We start from the raw sequence: 27,552 nt of genomic DNA on the forward strand, positions 1-27,552 counted from the left end.
TTCATTCAGTGGTTCCGAAAGTGGGCGCCAGTGGCCGTCCGGATGTGTTGAAGTCCTAAAACAAGGGGCATTAGCTACAAACTAGGTCAGGAGTGGCCCCAAGCTTTTTGGCCAAAGTACCAGATTCGGATTCTAAACCATTGCGCGGGCCACTAGGGTATTGATGACTTTTTGTTTAAAGCTTACTACGAACCAAAATCACTTGGATTTATATCATGGAGAACTAGTGAGCATTCATGGTTGTCGTTACGCGAGGAGCATACATATCAAAGTTAAGGTTAATTCCGTCAATCATATTAGTACTTGGATATATTGCATGTATTGCGGATGAAATTTGTACCGATGGAGTGATTTCGGCCAACCCGCACCTATCATTTTGGGCAAAAGTTTGATCGCTGACGATCCTTCCGGGAGTTCACTCGCGGAGTAGCATGTTGGCCGACACTACGGATATTTTGGCGTGTCCTGGCTCGGAGATGGCTGGCGCCTAAATGGCGGTCCCACGGGTACACTAGGCTGAAGCATACCAACGGCCTCAAGCGTCAATCTTCTTCATAATTGCGAATACAGTTATATAGACTCAATTCTTTATATTAGGCGTATCTTTCAAAATTTTCGGGAGGTTTACTAAAAGAAAGAAATTATACCAGGCACACAATTGCGCGAGGCGAAACAAAGGAATCAAGGTAAATTAATCTGCCGCGAAATACTCTACTATATGATAATTTAGAAATATTGCCAAAAATCTGGGGGATGGACCCGTTGCTGGACCTGACTATGCCAATGCGTCGAAACTGTTGCTTATTTAGTAGTCAACATGCCAAATGTCACGGTCAGGCTAGCAATGTTATGGTTGACGTTGTACCTTAAACGAAGAATATCGGGCCTGGTAAAAATTACCATAGTAGTCGACAAACACCATGAATACCACAAAAAAAACATGAGCAGGACGTTTCCGCAAATGTTTCTCTGATTACCTGTATAGGAGTATAGAAGCGACGTAAAGTTCGCAATCGCGCATTGCATGATTTTCATTCTTCACGCGAGAAAAAAATATCGGCAGCAAGTCAGTAAGCCGCTCTGATTATAGCGCTTTATATCTCAAGGACAGGTTCGGTCCATCTGGTATAGAATTCACGAACAGATTATGCGATCACTAATGAATACAGTGCTATCCAATGGATCTAGACCAGTGGTTCCCAACGTGGGCGATATCGCCCCCCAGGCCTAGGGGGACGAAAATGACGAAGGGGACGAAAATGGACAAAGGGGGCGACAGGGGGCGAAAATAGCGAAGGGGGCGATAGGGAGGCGATGACGCGTTAAAATGGCTATATTGGAGTCAATTGAGTCAATTCGGAGAAATTTTTTTTTTTTTTGGTCAACCCACGACAACGATCCGAAAAGTTGACCTTTTTTTTTTTTTTAGTCAACCCGCCGATGACTAATTGTATACCGATTTTTCGGTTCACAAAATCTGGGGGGGGGGGGGGCGATGATCGGCGTTGAGCTTGAAAAGGGGGCGATGAGTCGAAAAAGGTTGGGAACCACTCATCTAGACTTACCTGAAACATGATCCAGGGCTGTCAGTCTCGAGCAAAACTGCGACATAGAGATGACGAAATCTCTCACCCGAATTAGTTCGCATACCCTTATTACCCTATCGCGAAACAAGCGTCGCCGACATTGCACGTTCTCATTTGATTCACCGCGAACATACGAACACAAAACGCACTCATACACCGCGACATCCACGCAAAATCATATTCCAGACCAGACAACAATATATACACGGTCACTACCAAACGTAAGCAATTGACAGTAAGGACTGCATGAAATACCTGGTCATTGGACATCGAGAAACCTCTCTGACTCAGTTCCATGTTGAACTCGGTCGAGGTAGATTTCCCCGAACCTGAATGATTTTACTTTCTCATCAGGTCAAGCGCAGCCCGCGCAAATACGGATCACCTCACCTTCTAACGCAATGGAGCGAATTTGATCAGAGAGTTCTTGTGATATTTGTGACAGAGCGGAAAAGCTTGACACACTGAACACTCGCTCGTCAGATGACGTATTCCCCGTGGCTATTGTCTGTGTTAAAGCATGCAATTTCAACATGCAACGATAGACTAATAATGAGGACTTCTTAAAGTCGTGGCTCTTCAAATAGGCAATAACAGACGCGCTGTCAATGCTGATGACGAGGTCATATATGGCCCCTAGTCATTTAATACCACACTCTATTCCAGAGGTTCCCAACCTTTCCGTGGTCCTGGTCCAATCTCCGATTTGAAAATGTTCTGCGTCCCACCTCTACATACGGTGGGCTGCTTACTAAAAACAGGTCAGCATCTTCGTTAGACTTACTAGCGGCCTAATTCGGAAGCTAAGATGATTACGAAAGAGAGGTCAGAACATTCGCGATACGTAGAAACAGGAAAACGTGCCGCAGGTATAAAACCACTCCTTTATTCATTTGATACCATATTTACATCGATTGCCTATGCCTACGACAATGCGAGACCAAGTATACTAATTTCACCATCTGCATTATTTTCCGAGCATATCCCCGACAAAGACATTGCAGTAAATAGGTTGCCCATGCTCGCAGAGCATAGGTTCGCGACAAAGGAGGATGGAGTTCATAGACTCACCAATTCGAATGGTTGTCTTCGTTATAAAGATTGTTTTGAGAGAACGGTTGGATGACAACTACTGAGTCAATATCACGCAATTTCGGGATTGGCAAAAGGTTCCTCGTGGACATCAATAATATTTAGTTGACTCAGCAGCAATAATATCGAACTGTTGCCTCAGTAAACGTTTTTTATATTCCAGCTTACAACGGATATTCATCACATCTCCTGCTAGCTAATAGCTGGAAGCAGGACATGGATCGGAGCCGGACCAGAGAATATTTAGAACCCCCTCACACAAGTAGCTGGAGTACGGTGAAGGTGTGGCTCAAATTGCGAGAAGTCTCCAACTTTCAACTCACACGCAATTCCGATTCTTCAAACTCCGCTACTCCAACGGCAAAAGTCACGATTCCCAATGATCTCAATCGGTTCGCATTTGCTTCCAGAATGTCATCGTCGTCTGCCCTAACGATGGAATCTAGATTTTATTGAAGTTCCACCCTAGATACGTATGACTTTACGCGAGTGCGGCAATACAGAGTGACATTGCAGCAATTGAACTCCAATTGAGTACACAAAAACGCTTCATGCGCTATAATGCTGCATAGTGATCGACAATGAGCTTGATAATCACGATACACGGGTAACATTCAACTCCGGGTGGACAATGGTGCATACAGGGCCGTAACAGCACTTCGTCAGCCCCCCCCCCCCCAAAAAAAAAAACGTTGGTCTTGGGCCCCCCATAGGGTTATAATTGGACCCCCCTCAGTTTATACGTTGTTTACCACTACTTATCATCTATATTGGGGGGGCGTTTAATGAGTAAGCTTTTCTCGACTAACCGCGCGAAGCATGTATATTGCTATCAATTTCTGGTCCTCTCTGCTCGCGTTATCAGATTTACCGGTAAAGCTGAGTGCGGTGTCTTGGAAACTGTAGGGCCCGTAAATAATAGGCTAATTAAACATCTTCAGGCGGACGGACCCGTTGGTATGACTTCGTTACATGATGTTATTTCGCGACCTCCGCTATATCAAAAATATATAATAGCATTAATGTACTAAACTAAAAGACGCACACGATTTCAAATGGTATTTTTTCACTGGCATATGATATTTCCCTGCGGGATGGTATTTCTCTTGTGAGATTCAGATTGCTAAGACAGGAACATTCGGCGTCGGTCATTTAGGCGTCTATGGACAATTAAACCTATACGTATCAGCATAAGCGCAGTTCTTTTCGGTTTTCTCGCTTCCGATCATGCTGGCACATTTCTTGGAGTCGCATGTTACATGGCCTAAAACTATATATCTTGGTGCGTTGTGGCGCGGTAATGGCCAACACCGATATGCCCATTCTCTATAAATCTTGCGTATTTTTTCTTGGGTGAAGAGTACCCAATCATGAAGATCATTGACAACCTGATATCGCGCGTAGCGCGAAAAAATTTTGAAAAGCTGCATAAATTTTCAAAAAATATTTTAAAATTTATGCTAATTCACGAAATAATTTTGGGCCCCCTTCGAGCTCGCCCCCCCATTGGGGGGTTTGGGGTGCGGCAGTTACGGTCCTGGGTGCATACCACCCTCACTGGCCTTGCATTAGATTGTTGGCTCATACTAGCAATAACTGCAGTTGCAGAGTCAAGCCAAGAAAATGTCGTTACAGAAAGGAGCACATATGGACCGGAGAATTTAAATTTTATAACACAATGGGAGGAAGAGCTTGCCTTCAATGATGATAATGATAAACCTGTATGCTTTAGCAGTCAGGCTACGATTACGATTAGTAGCTTGAGAAGTAATTACGAAGCCATACGAGAATGCGGACCCAACTACCAAAGCCATTTTCATTGTGTCATGAAATAGGCGATTAAATGGCCAAACATTAAAAGGAAGTGCTCCACACTGCTTTGACGTGATATCGGCCTAACTCCTATAGCATTGCTTCCGGATGAAGACTTACTATCCCCATACAATAATCTTCATTTCGCAATGAATCCGTATTTTTGATATTTTATATTGGGGTTCTTTTAACACCATGTTTTGCGAAATGCGGATCTAACATGGAACAGGTCTGGCCATCCCTGGTCCGGACAATCGATTTGCTTTAACGATGGAGATGCGAAGTAACATCGATGTTATTGAGTCAGAACAATCAAGTGTGTCTTCCCACGCTCTCCCGGACGGGAAGCCAAGAGGAGAAGCTGTGGACACCAGTTTTACAGATTCATTCATCACAGCATTGCGGTTTGGGATTTGGCAACAGTCTCAAGTTTACGAAATGCGAGTCTATACTACTCCCACAAATTTCGAGCGTTTCACCGGAATATTACCAATTCAAATATTTCGCTAAAGAATCCAATTGGCTGTGAAGTCTTGATTCCTAATACTACTTCCAAGATGTAATAAATTACAAGTACAAAAGGTTGGTCATGAAATGGAAAAAGTATTGCAATATACTGTTACTTTTCAAGAGTGGCTACAATGGCGGCGTATACAGAAAATTCGAAATCGACAGGTAAATTCTGTAGACCATGCCTAACAGTCAAGGAAATCGAGGTCGAAGAACTCAATCCTTACTTTCCGTCGGTCAGCAAAATCATTATTTTGGTGATCCGGCCGTCATCCCACCGGCTATAATTTTGAAAATCAATTAGGGATTTCTCCAACGCCCTTCCAGAATATGTGGTGAATCCATGGAGATCAATGTCATCAACAGCTTCCTGTGTAGAATTTATTGAGCGATAAATAACTGTGTCCGTTAACCCTCAATGTATATAAACACACAGCACCACAATTACGGTCGGATATTGAAAATAACCTGTATAAACGCTACATGTGAGTAAATAGGCACACACCAATACATAAGCGATGTATATGAAATGACTTACTTTTAGGCCCTCTACAGAACGGAATTTTCCAAGTTCTACTGCCGTCTCCATATAAGGTTGCTTTTCCATACTAAATGCAAATAACAAATGTGTTGGCGTATGAAAACCCGTCTTATATGGCTTATAGGCCTTATTCTCTAGCATCATGTACTTATATCATGTACAATGTACATATATCATGTACTTTATGCACATTGCACAACCGGTGCGTAAGCTATGAAAATAACGAACTAAAACTTAAATATTGATTTTAAGTCTACTTGTGAAATCAACACATATCAGAATTACTATCCAACGGAACAGTTCTGTTAATGAAGTCGATATGGTAATTGTGTGGCTATATTCGCCGGCAACATTCCGCTTGGCCGCCAGTTCTATGAGCTACCAAACTGCTCCATTCATAATTTAGCCACTATACGCGAGATCATCATCAATGTACTTACGCCACGCCGGGATAATAATGTGAATATTGTATGACTCCTATTTGCGAAGAACCCGATTCGATGTCGAAGTCGGTCGACAAGTTTGAGATCCAATCTTTGACTGATTTGAAACTTTCATTGCCCACAGAATGTGAGCCGTCCAACACGAAGAGGACGTCTGCGTTTGAAATCTGACATTCTGAAACGGTGTATCGCGGGACGTAAGATGCGGAAGAAACATTCAAGCAGCACATTTGGCGTCACATGGATTGTATCACTTTACAAGTGAAGGACACAGTTTGCTCGTTGGCCGAGGCCTGGTCATAACTTTTTAGAAGTGACAGAGTTTACTAATTATGGCTTCGGAATCAGGAATGTCAAAGGTTTCCCTGAAACAGGATTCTAAATTTCTAGTCTACGAAAGTGACTTTCCATGCTGTGCATGAGCAAGAACTATAGGTTGGTGTTCACATCGTACCAGTATTTTGAAGAATTCCTAATATAACATTTCGATATAATTAGAAAAAAGATCGACGACAGGGGCAACAGATACTCAGCCTTGAGCAGGATTGCTGTTGGATCCGGCTGGATATTAACATTAAAGAAGAAAACAGGAAATATATTGGATCAGGATCTTTTTCATATTATCGCACTGGGTCGGATACGGATCCCGAAAATCCAGTACCCTCACATCCCCAGAGAGTAGCATGGATTTCGGTTCGGAAAGCCGGATTAGTGGATTTTGTCAGAATTTAAATTGAATTTGTTTTTACGATTGTTTAAGCTGGATGTGAATTTTAACGGGAGGATGGAATCAGTAACGTGTGGTCAGTGGAGTCAATTGAGTTAGTTTAACACCTGTCGTCAGGATAAATAAAATAAGATTGTCAAGACCTTGAATGATTATTAGTATTTTTCTAATGTTCGTTAATTACCAGAGTAGAACATTTTTAGACCCTAAATTAGGCTCTTTGTATGTTTATAATTCAAAAATGTAGAACGAAAGACACGGACTAGCCAAGCCTAACATGTTGTAGCGCTATTATATATATATATAATCGACTTTTCAATTAGATAAAATAAAAAGGGCAAAAGAAAACAGGGAACAAAAGAACATCGAGATAATCAGTTTTGGGATCGCGCTATTGGTCATCTCATAGACTGCTCACAATTTGTACTGACCAATATTATTCAAATGCTACCGACGTACTGACTCGGAAAATACAAATATGAATAATAATATCAGGGCACCAAAACACCCTCAAAACGCCAATGGAATGTGAAATTAGGCTATGTTTGAAGAGCTTCATGGAGGTACAGAACTTCAACGTAGCCTACAATTGAATAGTACATTCATATTGAAATGAACCCGAATATTTTCGGCTGACATTCGTTAGGGGTAATCGTCAGCAACTATAGTAGAGAATTGGAAAGAACATCGTATATCAACAATCGTATCACAAAATATGACGTCACCAGCATGAAATTTCGTGAATAAGAGAGGGTTCAATGTACTATTTTTAGGTGGTACACGAACTCCTTTTGTTGACAGAGTTTTGGTCAGTGTATTTTGATAAAAGTCGACTCCAAGGCACACAAATGGAATTGTGAACGGCCTCGCCTAACGATTCGAAATCGGTCGTCTCGATAATTATTCGCACAAATCGGATTATCCAACAGATGTATAGCCGATAGCAGAATTAAGGGGGGAGGGTACTGCTAGACTCACAAAATTTTCAAATTGCGATATTTCATAACCAATTGATGCTGGATTCCTAAAAATTGTTGTGTGAGCTATTTATACTCAACTTCATATACTGCAAGAATTTCAGCATTTTACGATGACTCCTTGGGCCCAAATTGGGGGGGAGATTGGCGAATCGAACAAGTAGCACGGGAAAACGCCTGTCTCATCGATGGATGCTGAGAGATTCTAAGCAATGCTTTATAAAGTGTCCCGAGGCCTATAAGAACCTGCTGAAACGCTTGAAACTTCCGATATCAAAAAGAAAATTACGGAATATTCGTTTGGTGCTAGTGAGGTGCTGAATTTTCGATTTTTTTTCGTAAAATTCAGATTATAAGTAGCATAGTGCGTATACTAAATGTCAGGTAGCAAAAACAATAGTTTCAGCAGGTAGAACAGTCCTACCGCTACTACTAACCCAAGTTTGATCAGGATTGAAGGTCTTTTGATATAAAAATTTCTTGTCCTCGTGACCCCATATTACCAAAAACTAAAAATGAGAGAAAATCAACTTTGAAAATTGAAAAATATTTTGGTGAAAAAGTAGAGCAGGTATTTGAAATCTGTTGCCTTTAAATGTTGTAGGCATGCTTTAATGAGTATATAGCCAAATTTGAAGGAAATTGAATGATCCTAAATGCGAAATAAAAGATACAAATTTTGTGCGATTTGATGATTTTTCACTCAAAATTGCTATACCAAATTTGAAAATTTTCTAAATCCTAAATCAGACATCAGTTAGATGTTGTATAGACGAAATAACATATTGTGAATACTGCAACATTGTCAATACCGATCGCATTTGGTACGAGGGAAGATATTACACCCACATTTACCTCCCGAGATCTTTCAAACAAGCAAATTTTCGGCATCAAATGTAATAAAAAAAAACGAAACAAACAATATCGAACGTTGCAACAGTGAGGAAAGAATCAATGATGCAGCACTAATATAATCAAAATTTTCCTGCACTGTAAGTAGTGCCTTCGTGTCTCTCAGACTCTCTATCCTTGGATAAATCATCCAATCTTTTACGTTTCCGTTCCCGCGTTGTGTCAGCCTGAGTGTGAGATCGTTTAATTCTGATGGCATCGTCTCTAGATGCCGCATCTTTGACGCGGGGACTCATTGGAACTCCTGCAGAATTGCACACATTGAACAAACCTTTTGCACCATTGTTCCATCGTATAACTGCAAGAGCCACCACAAATTCCATGTAGTCTTTACCAAAAAAAGATTCCTTGGAGCATCGCTTCCATAATGTGCTGTGGAGGCACTCATTCGCATTTTGAGTTTGCAGTTTCATGCACCTAGAAAGCAAATCTAAACTTGCAAGATCTTGAAATACAGGTTTTACTGCTTGGAACATTTGAGGTGTCAGTGGATGGTACTTGCTTTTTGGTAGTGGTATCGCCTCATCACAATAACCATGAGTGGGTTTTTCCGGGGTTGAACAATTGTGCAACAGTATTGCCCAAACTTTTTTTGAGGCTTCTTTTGCATCGGGTGCACTATTCACAATGGCTTTGTGGTAGTACTGACTCCACTTCTTTATTCTGGGAATACTCAATTTGCCGACCCTCCCATTTTATGTTTTTTTAGTTTTTCCGTCTGTACGACCTTTGTTAATCTGGTGTACATTCTTTTATTGACGTGGTTGATGCACTCCTCCTTTACCACAGCGATGGACCCGTAGGGTTTTGATTCTTTCAGCATTGCCATCACTGAGGAATCTCCATCTGAAATCATTGTAGTGTAACGAAATCCTATTTCTGCAGAACGATGCCAAAGAATTTTGGCTATATCTCTCTCCATGGCCACCGATGATCCCTCGTGGTTTTTATAGCATACTGGCTCGTGTTCCTCTCTCCACTTTTTCAATGCTTCATCCTTGTACCTTTTTTCGTTGGTATCGCAAACACGACAATATTTAGATTTTACTTCATAGTCGAGCACAAAACCTGTGCTCGGCTCTATGACGAAGCCGATGCCATATTTACTGACGTGCCCCCTTTTTTGCCAGGTTCCGTCATAGGACACACTGATATTAGTCAGGCCATTTTCATCACTTTGATCATATATATTTTTTACAGACTGTCTGGATGAATCAATGGAATCTTTCAGAGTAGATTTGGTCCTGTTATAGATTAGAGCTGAAATTTTTTCGAATGATTTTTTGGAAATGCCCTTTTCAATACCCATCATTTCTGTGAACGAATTCAGCTTAGCCAAGTGCATAGAATTTTGCAGAGCAGAGAACACAGCTCTTGTGTTTATTTGGTGATGGGAATGATTCTTACCGTCGAGTTCTACGATATCTTTCATTTCGGAGGTGTATTGTCGAAAAATTTCTTTTTTGCAGCATGATACTCCGATAATAATTTGAGTTGCAAATCCTTTATGCTGTATGCAGTTCCAATAGCCTTTGTCAGTTGAGCCACAGTCGGGGCAATTCACAATTTTTTGAACAACTGAATCAAAAAATGCAAAACTTGCGAGGAAAAACGTCTCTGCAGAATCTGAACCACCACTTCCAGATGTTGAGGGCGATAAAAGGTCCAATCTTTTCTTAGATTTCTTAGGAACTACCGGTACTTTTGCGCGATTATAGCATTTTCTTTTCCTGTTGCCAAATGCCTTCTTAGTGGTTATCTTTGTCCTCATAATCAATACAACGATTAGCAATCAATAATCTACCAATGCAATCTTGAAAATTTCCCAATATGATAAACAAAACACAGAAAATGGATAACTTTCACCTCTTCTCTTGTGAGCGAACAGCTGATCGCAATCCAGGAGTAGTAGGATTACAATGTTTTGAACGTCACGCTTAATCGATTACAGATATGGCTCTTCTACTCACTGTATGAAATGATGATTACTGATTGTTTACAGACAATTTTGAGCTTGTTTAAAAATGAGAGGAGGGGGGGGGGGGTAATTATACGAAAACATGAGATTTCAAATATCATTTTAACAAACTTCTAATTACAAATCAGGCAAGGTAAGCATATTTTTTGAAAGAGCTAGTTTTATACATTTGGATTCTGCAATAAAAAAAATGAAATTTTTTCCGAGTCCAGCAGTACCCTCCCCCCTTAATGGCCTTTGGCCTTTTATGATACGATTGTTGATATACAATGTTCTTTCCAATTCTCTACTAGCTGCTGACGATTACCCCTGACGAGTGTCAGCCGAAAATATTTGGGTTCATTTCGATATGAATATACTATTCAATTAGGCTATGTTATGTACAGTAATAGCGCAGTGAAACAAAACAAGATGAGACACATAAGAGTCAAGTCTCACGTGTGGTAGCGCAATTCACCACAACCAGTTCAAAATATCTATCAACTGGCACTAATCGAATATGCCATTGTCGAACTGATGCTGGAAAGTATGGATATATTTGTATATCTAAATACAAAATCCGTTCTACTCTTGGCACAATGTGCGAAGGAAATAATTATTCAAAAAGTCTGCGACATACTAGGCGGTCTTTGCTTTACCCAGTTCCATGTATCGCCTCCGTCACGCGATCTGTAACACACCCCGGGCGACACCTTCGAGCTTGAGCAGTTCAGTGACTTGGTAGGGGAGCACGCCTGCAAAACGAATCAAGTCTAAGCGATTTTCCTGTTCTCATTTATAGTCTGCATTACGTCACATCCTCATTATTTATAACAGTCGTATATCATTCAGCGAGCGACTAAGCGTGTGAAGGCAATTCGATCGTAGTCCAACATGTAATTTATTATGCACGTACGATACCCGTGGAATAACACTAGTGAAGCGCACATCGTGCCTATTCAATCTTTTGAAATTCAACAGTTGCATTGGCTAGCGTAGTATACAATGTACTGCACAACGCAGTTTTGTACGTCAATTTTCGAAACACATCGGTATGCGTTATTTACACCACATAACTACAGAAATCCGACACGAATCATGGGGCTACACGCAGGTTATACTTATATCGGTTTGTAATCGTTCTACATTGCGTCATATTGTATTTAATAAGAGTTGACTCCTATCCACGACAAAACAAGTCACGAGCATTGTAGTGTTTCTCGATATACTACGGGGTTCACAGTCACCGAGTTGACCGCGGAAGGTATAAATCTAAATAGAAATATAATCAGCGCCGGAAACTACTTAGCCTATGATGTCAAATGATAGCGACCAATTTTAGAGGAACCAGGTTTGAGGTAGGTAACCTACTTGGATATTGTAGTGAGATCATACATGATATTTAAACGCACTACGCACGTGATAGAACACACGACAATATGGGCCATAAATAATGATGATATCAACATAACCTGGCAGTGTGCAATGTGCATACAAGTCGAGTCAAATGAGACTCGATTTCCCATTACCTCTAATCGCGGTCCGACGGACATGGAGAGTCCGAAATTGTCACCGACTGAGGCGTTCGGATAACCCGCGAAATCACATGAACTTTTCTGTGGACTCAGTGAAACCTGACATTTCTCAACGGATCCTTGAGCTGCGAAAAGGTATTAATGCACAATTACGGGTTTACCACGCTTCAAGAGTAGATTGATGTTAGCGTTGTGCGGAAAAATATTCACCAGGCCACTGCTCTCTAGGATATCGAATCATCTAGCTGAGTGCCATTACATGGAATATAATCGTATCTCGTGTGTGTACTACGTACACTACCGTGATACTTTGTTCCAGCATAATTCGGGTTTCCCTTCTTCGTAATGTTGTGAATGATCTCAAGTCATAAATTGCATAACAGCATAGGAAGTCCAGGGCCAAGATACTTCACATCATAAAATGTTTAGCCAGATACTACTACATAATAGTAAGACTCTGCTCATTCCTAGCACTTTTGTCCCGTGTGTCTAGGGTTGCATTTAAAACCAATATGTTTAAAACAAGGCCCTAACTTAAAACATGTTTTTATTGTTTTTTGTTCAAAGCCATGACGTCACGAATATTCAATTGTGATGTCACAGTGGATTGACATTAAGAAGTTAAAATAAAGGGTAAATATAGCTCCTTTGACGAAATATATATGTACTGTTAATGTTTAACCAACTATTTTGAGGTTTCCAACCATCCCATATCGGTATACGTCGGCTATATCGGGTGGTAGTTGTCTGTAGGCTCATACAACATGTTTTTGGAAAGTATTTACACAATTATGGCATAATTTTAGAACTTAAAAAAACACAATGTGTTTAAAAAGGCCTTTGTTCAAAACACCGTTTGTTTTAAATGCAACTCTACGTGTGTCTGAAACTTAAAATCGCGCATCTCCATTAGGGCTGGACACAATGATTCTAGTCGATTAGTTAGAGACGAAGTACTGATATCGTACGCCACACCACGAAGAGTTAATTTATCAACATAAATGGTAGTTTCGATGGTATTTTCCACTGTGGAAGCCTTGCAACATCTATCGGTCATATTACAGCATATGAAACATGTATCATAAAGCGAAAAATGAATTTTACGTGTTGTACGACTGACTTGATATTATCTGTGGCAGGATAACACTATATATTTGAACATTCCGCATGTTTCATACTGTTATGTCGTTATAATAAATGATACTCGATTATACTAGGCTCGACTCGAAGCCTATGACGCGATTCAGAATCGAACCACTCAGGTACTCGAATTTGTCCAGCCCTAATCTCATTGTAGGTCAGGGTTTCTCAAACTTGGGTGCACGGTCCCTTAGGGTCCGTGATAGGCCAATTCTGAACTACATCATCATGAAACTACGAAAAAATATTTAACCATAAACCACATAAAATTCTTGAGTTGCCCAAAAGGAATGTGCATAACAGTATTTGTTCAATTCCAACCGGTAAAAGGGAAGTTATTGTTGTTGAAAGTTTTAAATTTTCAAATATAGCATTGACGGTGAAAAAAACTTCGCTTCTACTGGTTGGATTTGCGTCAAATTTGTTTTTCATCGTTTTTGTGGACAACCCAACAATTTCATGACGTTTACAGTAAGCTATGACAAAAATTCATAATAAATAATAAATTTCAGCCGGTCGTTTCTGCGTCGGCTTCTATTGGTCGGAATTGAGTCAAATTTGGTGCGTAGCGTTTTTTAGGCCACCTAGCAATTTAATCAGTGAATCCCCGGGATCTGGTATAAAGTTATTTTTAAACAGCCCTATTGTCTAGGGCAGTGGTTCCCAAACTTTTTGAGCTCCCGCCTCCCTGAACAACGAATAAAACGCCATCGCCCCCGACATCCCGCACAACAGCCACCACATCTAAATGATAAAGCGAAAGTTGTTTTACATATATAATAATTATCAATAAGACATAATAAGCTGTGGTATGTCATCATCCTCATAATTGCATTGGGTTTAATATTTTATAAGAACAATCTGAAATCTCCACGTCCAGTTATGTGAAGTAGATTTCTGGTGTGAGTCACAAGATTTGTCGCGTCACCGTCACTGAAAGCACGTTCTAATAAATATAAACCGGGAGGGCAATGAGGAAAAATTCAACCCGACTCCAGCGAGATTATTTCTATTTGATTCAATTATGCATCCAGAACGATTAATAGTAAGACATATTGAACTTTGGTGTGAGCGCAAAATTGTTCTACAATGTAGACTAGGGCTCTTCAAAAATGACTTTTTTTCTCAAATCGTACTGGCTACTTGATAAAATTGTTAGGTTACCTAATTTAAGCCTACACACAAAATTTGGTTCACTTCCAGCCAGTAACCGCTTTGCTACAGGAGAAGAAAGTTTCTATTTATTATATAAAACTAAATAATAAAAAATTTGAAAATTTTCTGTTCACCCCATGAAAGTGTTAGGCTGTCTATAGAAACGATACTCACCAAATTTGGTTCAATTCCAACCAGTGGAATCGGAGTTATTGCCGTCGAAAAATTTGGATTTGAATAAAATAGTATTTACGGTGACCGATTCTTTGTTTATTTATTGTAGTTGTGCTCACCGTAAATACTATTTTATTCAAATCAAAATTTTTCGACGGCAATAACTCCGATTCCACTGGTTGGAATTGAACCAACTTTGGTGAGGATCGTTTCTATAGACAGCCTAACACTATCATGGGGTGAACAGGAAATTTAAAAAAATTTATTATTTAGTTTTATATAATAAATAGAAACTTTATTCTTCTGTAGCAAAGCGGTTACTGGCTGGAATTGAACCAAATTTTGTGTGTAGGCTTAAATTAGGTAACCTAACAATTTTATCAAGTAGCCAGTACGATTTGAGAAAAAAAGTCATTTTTGAAGAGCCCTAATGTAGACGGCTCCTCAATCCTTCTCTGCTCGGAAATTTCACGGGATGACTGATTATCCAGTAACGAACTCCTGATTGGAATATATCCGAAATCTTATTATCATATCCTTATGCAGTTTTTCGAGATGATTGCTGTATACTTCTACGTCAAAATGAGATAGGCCTATGCGAGCAGAACCGTTATCAAGCCAGGGCAAGCTTGATAATTGGAAAAGTTCCCGTATTAGTAAATCTCTCTGATATATCACGTGCTTATTACTGAATCCAGATAGTGACATTTACACCTTGATCAGAGCTCATAATTTCCAAAAAAGGACATATTCGACTCATAAAACTTGATGAATATGTCCATCAATTATAAGCGACATCTTTTCTCGCAACCAGAACTATTGCGGGGACGGGTTGCAGCAGTGTGGAAATTTGACGACCGTTTGAAACAGAGAGTAAAATCATCGGACGGAAGTTTTCCTTAAAATCATCGAACCTGACTATAAGCCTAAATAAGTGATGAATACATGGTAGTTCTCACCATACAAAATACCACGCTTTCTGGTGATTCTGCCGACTTCTGAATCAGTTCATTGATGAGAAGGATATATATTGTCAAGTTCAATAATGAACTTTGCCCGTACAGTTGCTTGAACAGATCGACGCCTGGATCGACCATAAATTGTCTTGACATAACCGATTTTACAGTTTTTACTGTGTATTCTGCTGTTTTATTCATCAATCGTTTCAACACTACGCAGCAGCTGCCTTCTAAAAGTCAACTGCCCCATTTGCTCCCAGCCCCCTCCCCGTACCGCTAAATATATAGTCAGCTTCCCCCGGCACCGTCACCACGCCGAATCATATAACGAAGGTTATTCTACATTTATTACAGCTAATAATGAGAGGGACGAGCCTGGTGTAATATTATCATCATCCTCGTCGTATAAAAATTTCATTCTCAAATCTCCAGTCTCCACGTCCCGTATACTTTCAAGTCGGTTTCTGCTGCCGTGAGTCAGAAACTTTGTCACGGCACCGAAAAACACGTTCTATGAAATATGAGTGGGGAAGGACAACGACGAAAAAGTCAATCAGACTCCAGTGAGAATATTTCTATTTGATTTAATTGCGTAACCAGACGTTTGATTGGAAATACAGAACTTGGGGTTGAACTCAATATTGTTCTACCATAATGTCCTATATGGTGTGGACACAAGCAAATCTCGCGGCTCAGTGAAATTGGTCTACGTCACATTTTCCATTTGGCTAATATAAAATTTGACGGTTTGTTTTTTTGTGGTATTCAGGGTGTTTATCGACTACTATGATCATTTGCAGCAGGCCGATATACTTCATTTATATTCCGTAACTGTCGGCTTTTAGCACGGCCTATTTCTAGGCTTTTTACGAAAGACCACTTGCACGGATGAGATGGTGAGGAGCCTAGATAAACCTCCAACACTTAGGTGGGGATTCTGAAGGCGACCTCGGTCGGACTCGCCACCACACCAATTTGACGGTAAGTTTAGACCGGCTTGCCGAGCGCAAAATTTGATAAAACCGGTAACAATCGAAAGCTACCGCGGTACCGATTGCGAAAATGGAAATTTTATTCTGCTCGCGGTCCTGGAAACCCCAAAATCCGCCTCAAATGTTGCATTGTAAAGGAGTTTGGTATTGTGACGCAACGCCTGTCAAGTAGAAGCAACATCGTTTCTCGCAAATGGAACGCCTTGTTGGAAGGTCACTTTCGCAGCGCCATGGAAAATCCACGATCGTTTGAAAAAGAGATGAAAATCGCGCAAGACAGTTTTTCTTAAAAAGCCATCACTTCTTGCAGTTAGCAATAACTGCTCAATTATTTCGTAGTTCTCAGAGCACACAATGAACCACGCTTTCTACGTATTCTGCCGCCTGCTAAATTAGTCCATTAACGAGCAGGATCAACATTGTCAAGTAACAATGGACCTTTCCGGCATAGCTGAATAAATAGACCAGTGGTTCTTAACCTTTATTTCTTCGCGGACCCCTTTTGGACCGTCACGGACCCCCGCGGACCCCCTCAAGTTTTCGTTCAAGATTATGTCAATTATCGTGCAGCCGTCAACTGTCTTGTGCAAATAGCAAATGTAGGCAAGTGATAAACAGCCACAAAATGACTTTTCTTGAGAATAACAGCAAACTATATGTAAAAATTGGGTAGACTTCTATTATATCGATGGGAATTTTCCGGCTGAATTTATTGACTTGAAAATCCGCGTCTTCGATTGATATGAATGAGTGCCGAAATCCACGACAGTTTTTAATGAACATAACACTTCCAGCTTATAGTCATTTCTATCTAGCATCTCATATTGAAGTTATTTAGTGGTTATATCACAGGGAAAAAGGGATTTCATGGCGAGGTTTCAATTCCTTCATTGGGACAGATTCGGAAAAAACTTCAGGAATTTATATTTTAAACGACTGTTTAGTAATTTGCTGAAACTGACAACTTCATATCCTAAATGATTTGCAAACATTTCGAAGTCACCCTGCTTGACCTTGCTATCTCCAGCATTCCATTTTTCCACAAACCCCAACAGAACATATCTAAACAGCAATATGTTCGCATCAGGAGGCTATTGGCAATTTGACAATTAAAATAAGTCTGCACAGTTGGACATTTCATCTCAGACGACCATTTCAATGATGTGAGTCCTAAAGTTGTAGCCATTATAAAGCGGAATTGCCGAATGCTTTTCATAATTAAAAAATGAAATAAAAATGAGATTGTCAATCATTTGACAAATTTAGAAGCTTCGCGGACCCCCAGGAGTCCGCGGACCCCCGGTTGAGAACCACTGAAATAAACGGACGACCCTAAATTGCCCTGACTGAGTCAATATTGCATTTTGATTGCGTTTTAGCTGTTTTATTCATGAATCGTTTCAACACTACGCAGCAGTTGTCTTCTAAACCTACATCGCCCCCATTTGTTCTCAGCGCCCCCCCCCCACCCTACAGACCCATGTTATAGCCAGCGCCCCCAATCGTCCATTTATGGCCAGCACCCCCTTCACGCTCACGAACGTCCCCAGACGGGGGCGCTGGCGCCCACTTCGGGAACCATTGGTTTAGCCTGATGTGATGACCTTTCATATTAGTCATTGGCTTGGGGTCTGCAATCAAAAAGGTTTTCAAACCCCTGATGTTGGTATTTATCACTATCGTTAGGTAACAGCGCTAAAATATGTCACGTGGTTGCGAAATAACTCGGTAAGATCAAATATCGCGACATTGCAATATTGATCATATCCTAAAAACAACACACCTTCTGAGCGAGTACCTGCAGCACACAGGTTTGACTCATGCATATTGTATGGAGCATACGACCGACAAATCTGTACCTGGAAAATTTGTAGGCGTCTTGCTTACTTGGCCCTGCGCAGAGGGGGATTGACCGTTTCTCATTTTAGGTGCTGTGATGAAGAATCTGTGTAGCAGAAGTTGAAATTAGCGAAGACTGGTACTCAGACTCACTACTCAGATATCCCCAATAAAAGACTAGTAAAATCAGAGGCCTGGTAAGGCAGGATTTCCATCCGTAATGTGAATATAAGGGAAACAAACTCGCAGCAGGTAATCCCACGGGATTTCGCACCAGCCGAAGAACCTAAAGTCATTATACGCAGAATAAATCACTGCGTGAAATGTCACCATTTGTGCATTTGTCATTCGAGTTCTTTCGGTGACGGGCCTCATTTCCATCTTAATCGCGAAATACCTCGCGGGCGATACCGCGAAGCCGCTGCGCGTTATATGCCAGACACAGTACACAGGAAATCCACCAATAGCGTCCTTTGACACCGAACAACCTTATTTGTACCGATAAGGCTACGCTATTGTGTACTTAATTGTGTTTCGGTTAGGTGAGTAAACCGAACATACGATATAATTTGAAGCTGCGCATAACAATCATTATCATGACATGATAAACAAGCAGCACAAGCTGAATTGAAAGTAATAAGTGTGAGGTTGATTGGAAAGTCTCATCTTCTCCTACAATGCCACGCTAGATGCGTTCTTCCATATTGAAATGAACCCGAACATTCTACGGCTGACACCGACTTGGTTGGCGTAGTTTGGGTGCCTTGGAGTCGACTTCTATCAAAATACGCCAACCAGGTTTGTGCCAACAAAAAGAGTCCGTGTACCATCTAAAAATAGTACATTGAGCTTAAGCGCGCTCTCTTCGCCCCGATTATTCCAAATTTCATGCTGGTGACGTCATGATTTCTTATACGATTGTTGATATACAACAGGGGTCCCAAAGACGCGGCAAATGCTCTTATATCAAATCAATCATTGGTACGTCAAGTGTCCACATGCTGCACTATTATAACGCGACAGCTTTTACAATGCCATGGTGCATTTGTCCTCTTGCATGGTATATATAACCTATTAGTTTGACCAATTATGCCCAGTACAAAAACATTTTTTCAAATACTAGAAAATTGTGATCGTTTTTCGCGCCAAGTATGAATAGTACAACAGCAAATTTTAAGTTTTCACGAAGTTTGTGAAATGCTAGTCTGCAAAGTCCCGTCAAATAAGGCCTACTCGGAAATTATACAATGGATACCCCTATTTTATTGATGCTGCGACCCGCGGCGTCATCTAAAACTAGGGAATTCGCCCGCGAGGACATTTGAGTTTAAATCCCCTGATATACAGTGTTCTTTCCAATTATCTGCCAGTTGCTAACGATCACCTCTGATGAGTATCAGTCTAAAATATTCAGGTTCATTTCAATAATAAATATATATTGCCAATTGGCATTCTTACCGTTTCGGGTCATCGGCGGCAACACCGATGCTGTGGCCGTAAAACGATGACCGCACATTTTTGGGTAGTGCCGTGCCCGATTCGCTGGCCGATTTAATCACAGGAGATAGGAGCAGATCCAACTGGCCCCTCTTCGTCTCTATGTTGAATGATGTTACCATGCAGCACACCAACAGGTATGTCCCGAACGCTTGAATCCATAACAGCATGTTCAATATCGAAAGTTCCTCATTCAATTAAGACCTCACACAATTGGGAGACGTATCTTCGTTATTATCGGCAGCGTCGGTTTGCACGTCGTTTCTATGGTGCCAGTATACTAAGACCATGTCAGTTCTAAATCGTAAGCTACAAAAAAGAAACACCATCGACTACGGAAGCAGCTTACTTCTATTACACTCTCGTCTTTCAGCTGACCTCATTCTATTATTTTCGCACACAGGGGAATTGCAGCTACACAAGAGTAGTACAATTCAACTGACCTTAGAAAATTGAGTTCGTATCCATTACCTGTTTGCGTACTAATACGCATATCCCACAGCATGAAACTAACCTGGTCAACAATCACGCGCTTCATATATGCTGAGGTATATTTGGCATTGTGGTCGATTAAAGCTCCCTCGATATTATTGAATAACACGTGCATATTGAATAACACATATGCAGTAGTTAGCACCGAGAAAATCATATTTCGTACCGACCTTCTGCAGAACAAATTAGCGTGTGGGTAACTCAATTTTACGCTACGGTTAATTGAATCCGAATGCACTTTTGCTTTGTTTTGAATACATCGCCGCAAATGCAACATTTACATAATTAATAAACCGACCATTAGCTTACGAATAGCGCCACAGCATATCTATACCAAGCAGAGTTCATCCGTCTGGACTAATGTATTATTATGTCATTGAGATATTAGATTTCCAGAAAAGTGCTTCAGGTACGCGCGATTCGAAATGCATGGCATTGGCTGCAGCAAAGTAAGTAAAAGAGTTTTCACAATGGTGATTCTAGAATTGTGGCTCTCAGGGATCCTGATGCAGTTGCGGCACGTGGCCATAAACAATGCTGATCTGTCGGTATCAGCTCTCAAGTTTGACGGTCTATACACGAACTTAGTTCATCTCGAATTCAAAGTAGTCCAAGCATAAACGGGTTATGATTATTCAGTAACCGTCAGTATGGGTAGGGTACAGATCAATATACCTTCAAAAGTCAACATTTCGTAAGGAATCTACTCACTGCAATGTTATTCCAGTACCGCGTACGGAGCATAGCAGCGAGGAAGCGGCTTAGTGCGAATATTGTTATTATATCCGGATCTCCGTTCGTTAGCCTCGATGCCTCTCACATTGAAACGGCATGACCTGATCTAGGGAAAACGTTCTATCCCCACCCATCGTTTATTCTAAAGCGGATACCAACTACGAAATCTACTATCCGCGTGGAATATTGATCAATATCTCTCAATACCGGGTCTGTTGATCTGAGCGCTATCGCCCGCCAGCGAACACGCATTGCATACGAAAACCTTTCGGATTCTGCTTACGCAATTCTGTCGTAGTGGTTACCATATCTTCGATATAGGTCTGACGCGTTGTTAGCGAATTTGCCGACGCAGCTGATAAGAAGCAAAATATATTTGATTGAAACATAAGGCTGTAATCGTCTCAGTCGTATAGATGTATCGATCTCGTGGTGACAATATCCATGTATACCCCAGATTTTACCATAGCCAAGAGAGTACCACATACCACAAGCGTATATCTATGTACCAGTACCTCCAACGATAACGGTGTAGTAATAACATTCTAACGTCGTTTGCGTGTCCTGGCCCGCAACACTTCCCATCATAAAGCCACACACTAATATTTCATGCATTAATAACCCTGGCAAGTTGCAACAACAACCTTCCGCGACTTTAAGCCAATTTGCAGAATGATGGCATTGGGATTCCAGTTACTCAGAAAAATCGCTGACGATCAGAGAACCCGAAGCGCTTTTGTAAACTGCTCGCGAGAGCGAAATTTATTTGATTAGGATTAGGAAATATACGAAACCCATAAACCCACGTGCATTACGCGTGTGGAGCATGATATACTCGATTGAAAATATATTTACCCTTAATTCATTGTATTGTGAGCGTTTGAGTATCTGAAAACGACTTTGGATCATCCGAATGATGTGGAACCGGAATTCCCATGTTTGACAAATCCATGGAGCTCTACATACGACGAAAAGTCGAGATCTGTCCTCACGCACGGAACTGACGGGGAATCCTCGTGGATGAAAGTGCGCACGATGGCGGATATGTTGACGGCGACTACCTTTCGTGCCATCAAGGTGCATACGTATTACAACTACAAATTTTCGAAATACAGCGTACGTTGTGTATCGTAGGATATTCCGAACATCGTACATGCCCACAGTTAAATGGAATTCTTCAAAGAGATTAGCAAAGTATTGAATGGGCGCACTAATATTGTTCAGAATTGCTTCACTTTCAAATTTTTGTTGTTTTCAGTCAATTCCCCGTGGTTTATATACCTTAAAAAACATTGCTGTCCGGAAATATTTCGTATAATGAAGTTTTGAAACACTTCATACCACGAAGGCTGTATAAACACTGGTATTTAGTAAACTCACTAGGCTAAGTAAAATCGCGGCACCCAAATTTAATTTTTGGTCGCTTTTTTTAGAGCTAGAAATGCCCGCAGATACAAGCGATGAGTCACAGGCACTTTGTTTGTCGGTTTATCGATGTCGTATATCATTCCAAAGGGACAATGCGTTGAATAGGGGCAATAACGGACTCGACCTCGAACCACCTAAAATCCCATCGTGCATACCGAGGTATGGATATTGGATATCCGTTCCATCTCTTTGATGTTGTTTGCGATTACGCATTTCATTTGTAATCTAAATTTTAGTAATCATTTGCAATAAAGTCTTCTCAGACAGGCTGTTCTCTCCGCTATATAATGCGTCCGCAAACCACCGGTTGTTGGCTATTTACGTTGTCGCGAAATTAATTGTAAATCTTACCTTTACGTTCTTACATACCTTCCTTAATTCGTCCTATACGTTGTTATTACGTTCATTCGGTCATATGTTGCTGTTGCTGTACCAAGTGTAAGCTATCATTCTAAAGTTGTATGTGGTTGTTGCTGTTCTACGGGTCAGCTATTTTCATTCGAATCCGACTTGAACGTGTTATTGTATTATTAAACTCATGGAATATGTGTATCAATCACAACGATTACCTTCCGTAGATGACCCATTGGACAGGATTCTGCGCCTATTATCGGCAGCGCAGAATTCAGACTGCCGCGCTGCAACAATTGACAATTTATTCGACTTCAATTTACAATTAATTCATCTGCAACTTCCAATTAATTGGCAATTTCCAATTGATTCGCCAGTAAGTTCCAACTTATTTGGATCACCAGTTTACAATCACTTGACGCCGATCTACAATCAATTCGCCGATGGAAGATTTCCTTCGAATGTTCTCTGCATAGAAGAGGGAGTTTTCTCTTGCACGGAGCGGACGTATTGCGATGATTCCACAATCGGTTCACCGTTTCGAGGATCAAGGGTAGTTTCGTTCTGTTCGTTCAATATTCGACAATGCTATAGTCCAGCGGTCGGGAATCTTTTTCACCAAAAGAGACATGTTGACCATATATTTCCAATATTATTCATGAAATAGCAATACAAAGAGTTCAATTGACTGTTACGTCACAATTGAAGATTAGTGACGTCATGACAACCCGAAATCGATGGTCACTGTACAAGTACATGGGATTCGCCACGTGTATCACATTTTCTGCGCATAAACTGATGTGATATTATATCACTCAAGCACTAGTCAAGCTGGTTGCCCGAAGTTTAAGCACGCCAAACCTTGCAAAATTGCAGTTGAGTATTTGGCTTATAGCTGAAGGGATCGGGAACCTTTTGCGAGCTTCAGATTTTCAATCTTATTTCCGAGCGGGTCGTACAAATTTAGGATAATTTAGATCAGTGGTTCTCAACCGGGGGTCCGTGGACCCCTGGGGGTCCGCGAAGCATTTCCAGGGGGTCCGCGAAGCCTCTGAATTTACAAGATCGTTTTTAACCAAATTAGTATTTTTTTAATTAGGAAATTAGTAGGCAGTTTTTCTTCATTAGCAGTAGAACTCACATCAACAGAATGGCCGTCAAAGATGAAATATCCTGCTGGGCAGACTCATTTTAGCTGCTAATTGCCAATATCCTACTGATACAAATATTTTGCTGTTTTGTTGGGGATTGTGTAAAAAACAAAGAGTTGCATTAGTAAGGTCAATCACTGTCACTTGGATATGTTTGAAAAAATCCATTTTCTCCTGTGATATACATAACCACTTTTCCATAATCTTTTCAAGATTGGCTGCTAGATAGAAATGAACAGGCTATTGACGTTGAATGCTCAATGAAAAAATTGTTTGGTGCCATAATTGGTGCGATCATGCCCAATTGTGTCGTCGGAAGCGTTACCCGTTATTATTACATTCGTCACCACCTTTCTTTGTCTAAATCCATGGCTCTCAAACTGGGGGGGGGGGTGAAAGAATATGAAGGAGGGAACAAAGATGTGGTCAACTGAAAAATATTTTGGCGCTTGGCGCGATTTACCTGCAGTTCGTTGTTGCTGCTATGTGCTTAGCCCGAATTTCATATTGAAGAATTCTCTCATCAACAAGCATACCATCCATGCAATCAAACTATCCATTGGTTTTGCTAGCATTCTGGTTTCATTTTGTGTTATGACAATAAGGGGGCTCGAAATTTTTCACTAGCGTGAAGGGGGGGCGTGTCTAAAAATAATTTGAGAACCACTGGTCTAAATGGATTTTCAGCATTGATTCATATCAAATCAAAGGTGCGGATTTTCAAGGCACGACCACGTAGTTCAAGATATGCAGTTGCAGAATTCGCTTTGAAATAATAAAATTCAACCCAATTTCTACATGAATAGGATGTCATTTTGAAGAAAAGTCATTTTGTTGCTGTTTATCACTAGCCCTACAGTCATCATTTGCACAAGACAGATGATGATTGTGCGAATATTGAGCTGAATTTGATCTAAATCGTGGGGGGTCCGTGACGGCCCAAAGGGGTCCGCGAGGACAAAAAGGTTGAGAACCACTGATTTAGATGTACACTTTGACGCAAAGCCAACAAATGTACAATTGTACACAACATTAACACAGTTTTTACAGTTAAGCGGCTTTACGAGTAACACATGCAGCATGCGCAAAGGCAGCCATGCCTCAACTGTTGTACTGGTAGTCATGCCAGGCTCAATCAATTCCTCTAAACCAGTGGTTCCCAACCTGTGGTACGCGAAGGTCTTCCAGGTGGTACGCGAGTATATTCTGTTTTTTTTTTCAACCAAAGGAAGTTATTTGTTCAGGTGAGGTTGATTTTAAATTTTTTGTAGTTTTTTTTACTAGTGGCGAAAAAACAATTCCATGCATCTCATCAACCCTGGCTAATAATGCCTAGTTTATTAGAATTTGTTGATACTAGGGCGATTTTTTTGACAAAATTGAGGCGTTAAGTCAACAAATTGTCAAAATTGTTTACAAAGTGAAAAAACTTTGTTACCTCTTCATTTCGTTTTTTTCGTAGATTTTGATGTTTTACAGGTTGTAACCTACTTTATATACACCGTTGTAGACGGTCCATTGTCTGCTGATTGTGGATCATAAACTGTCAAACGAAAGTACGAAACACTGAAGCGAGACTGCTTGGGCATTGCATGGTTCTTTTATCACGAAGCGCGTGATGAAAAATTGCGATGTATGACAACATTGTCAGAATGAAGCAACATGGTGTGTCACCAGCAGTGTACGTACAACTTCAGTGTTGTCAGCAAACAGCTACTGCCTTTGAACGTTCTTTCTCCATGCTTGGAAAGCTACTCAGTAAGGACAGACACTCTCTACCCGAGAATGTGGAAAAGTATCTATCGTTGTACTACAACAAATTTTAATTTACTCTGCCATAATACGTGGTGTAACTACTGGGCCATATATCGTTAAAATATATTTTTTTCATGTCAAAATTTGTCATTTTTCAAGTCAAGAATGCCGTCTTCAGGCCAAACTACTTCGTAGGGACAGACAGTTCCAAACAGAAACGAATATAAGTAGTACAATTTTAACATTACCGCGAAACAATAACTTCATATTGTTAATTTATTCGCTAAAAGCTTTTCGAATGACCCTCATTAGTAGCGAATGTCAGTGATAGGGTGGATCAAATTCGAAATGTAGGAACTATCGTGTCTATGACGTAATAATGGCAAAAATAAACAACTAGTAGACGGGCAAGATACGGTAGTAACGATGCAAAACAAACGTTAACGAGTACAATTCGGTTATAAATAACCGACAACACAGCACACAACATAAATTCCAAGGGTGTAGAGGCGTTCCTTCTGGCGACAGAGAATCGGCTTTCGCACCTTTATGATCGTAGATTCCAGGACCTTCAAATAAAAAAGAGAACGGCCACAAGCAACTATAGAAAATTGACTGTCATTGTAATGATCAGCACATTCTGGATGGGATAGTTCTTACATTTGGAATTTGATCCACCCTATCACTGACGTTCGCTACTGATGGGGTTCAGTCGAAAAGCTTTTAGTGAATAAATTAACAATATGAAGTTATTGTTTCGCGTTTTTCTGAACTTCTGTACCACAAATGGCTTGTTCAATTTTAGCATTATGCGCGAAAACACCAATCAAAATTTGTTGAAAATCAAGTTTTTAAGGTCAAAATCTTCCGATTTTTAGGTAAAATAATCGCCCTAGTTATTACATCCCACATAGGTCAAATACGTGATTATGGTGTTATAAATGATGAAAACATTTTTGACCGCCTACGGCGTGCGTAAATTATGTAGGTGGTACGCGAGCACTGAATAAAACCTCGAACTGGTATACGTGGGTGGAATAAGGTTGGGAACCACTGCTCTAAACCGGGATAGTAACTTCAGCGACGGAGAAATCATTTGAGTAACATTACTTCTCAAATCGAAGATACATCGTCGGCTACATTACGTTAAACAACAAGCCTAGATTTAAACGGCAGTGTGAGTGAGAAACCCAATACACTGGAATCTCGCAGGCTATGTTTTTATTTTGAATTGGAAATGTCACTTCCAATGGATCGAGTTTGTTTCACGCTGATGATCATCAAGACAATGTGGATATAAAAACTGCATTGCCGTATAGCCGTCGCCCTATCTGCTCTTCATGATTAACCAGTGCGTTATGCGATCTAAGATTACCACAGTGCAATATCATGTACATCGAATTGTGATATTGGATATGATATTGACAGCAATGTTTGCGATTATGCAAACTTCGTATCGAACTCGACGGATTAGATTTGTCCGATGTTCGCTACTACCCCTGAATGAGTTGAAGCCTAGCATTCGGCTATGATAGAAAATAATTATTACTGTACTGATAGCAATTATTAGCGGCTTATATTTACATAAAGTTATGATTTTGAGAAGGCATTTCAGAACAGAAACATAATTTTGATACCGGCCGGCACGAAAATTTATCAAAAACCAGTGCAAAATTAGAAATTCATCATACCCATTTTTTATCATCAAAAGAGCCATTTATGGCTCGCGGCCCATTACGTAGGGAATATATAGCTTCAAAAATAGATGACATCACAGTGACTTTATCCGAAA

At 40.5% G+C, this 27,552-nt stretch overlaps 1 protein-coding gene across 6 annotated transcripts in view; it reads right to left on the minus strand.

Annotated features, from left to right (window-relative positions):
- The window catches only part of LOC145459476 (integrin alpha-X-like), a 29,663-nt gene that overhangs the window by 1,577 nt on the left and 534 nt on the right, over window positions 1-27,552 (minus strand). The window contains exons 1-12 of one of the 6 annotated variants that reach the window (XR_013921429.1): window positions 19,810-23,743; window positions 18,372-18,457; window positions 12,087-12,217; window positions 11,198-11,312; window positions 5,982-6,159; window positions 5,539-5,608; window positions 5,228-5,370; window positions 3,002-3,107; window positions 1,977-2,094; window positions 1,842-1,915; window positions 1,566-1,602; window positions 978-1,122 (exon numbers count right to left, since the gene is read on the minus strand). Coding sequence is in view for 5 of the 6 variants with exons in the window: in XM_080338123.1 (XP_080194249.1) it covers window positions 1,656-1,915; window positions 1,977-2,094; window positions 3,002-3,107; window positions 5,228-5,370; window positions 5,539-5,608; window positions 5,982-6,159; window positions 11,198-11,312; window positions 12,087-12,217; window positions 18,372-18,457; window positions 19,810-20,018 (1,416 nt within the window). In the remaining variant the exon portion in view is untranslated. Of the gene's footprint in view, window positions 1-232; window positions 1,123-1,472; window positions 1,916-1,976; window positions 2,095-3,001; window positions 3,108-5,227; window positions 5,371-5,538; window positions 5,609-5,981; window positions 6,160-11,197; window positions 11,313-12,086; window positions 12,218-18,371; window positions 18,458-19,809; window positions 23,745-27,552 lie in introns of those variants that run through there. The other 5 variants (XM_080338125.1, XM_080338126.1, XM_080338124.1 and 2 more) reach the window with 5 other exon arrangements.

This window comes from Botryllus schlosseri, chromosome 16 (assembly GCF_051294905.1).
Source record: "Botryllus schlosseri isolate E-star chromosome 16, Bs_hap1, whole genome shotgun sequence".
NCBI classification, from domain to species: Eukaryota; Metazoa; Chordata; class Ascidiacea; order Stolidobranchia; family Styelidae; genus Botryllus; species Botryllus schlosseri.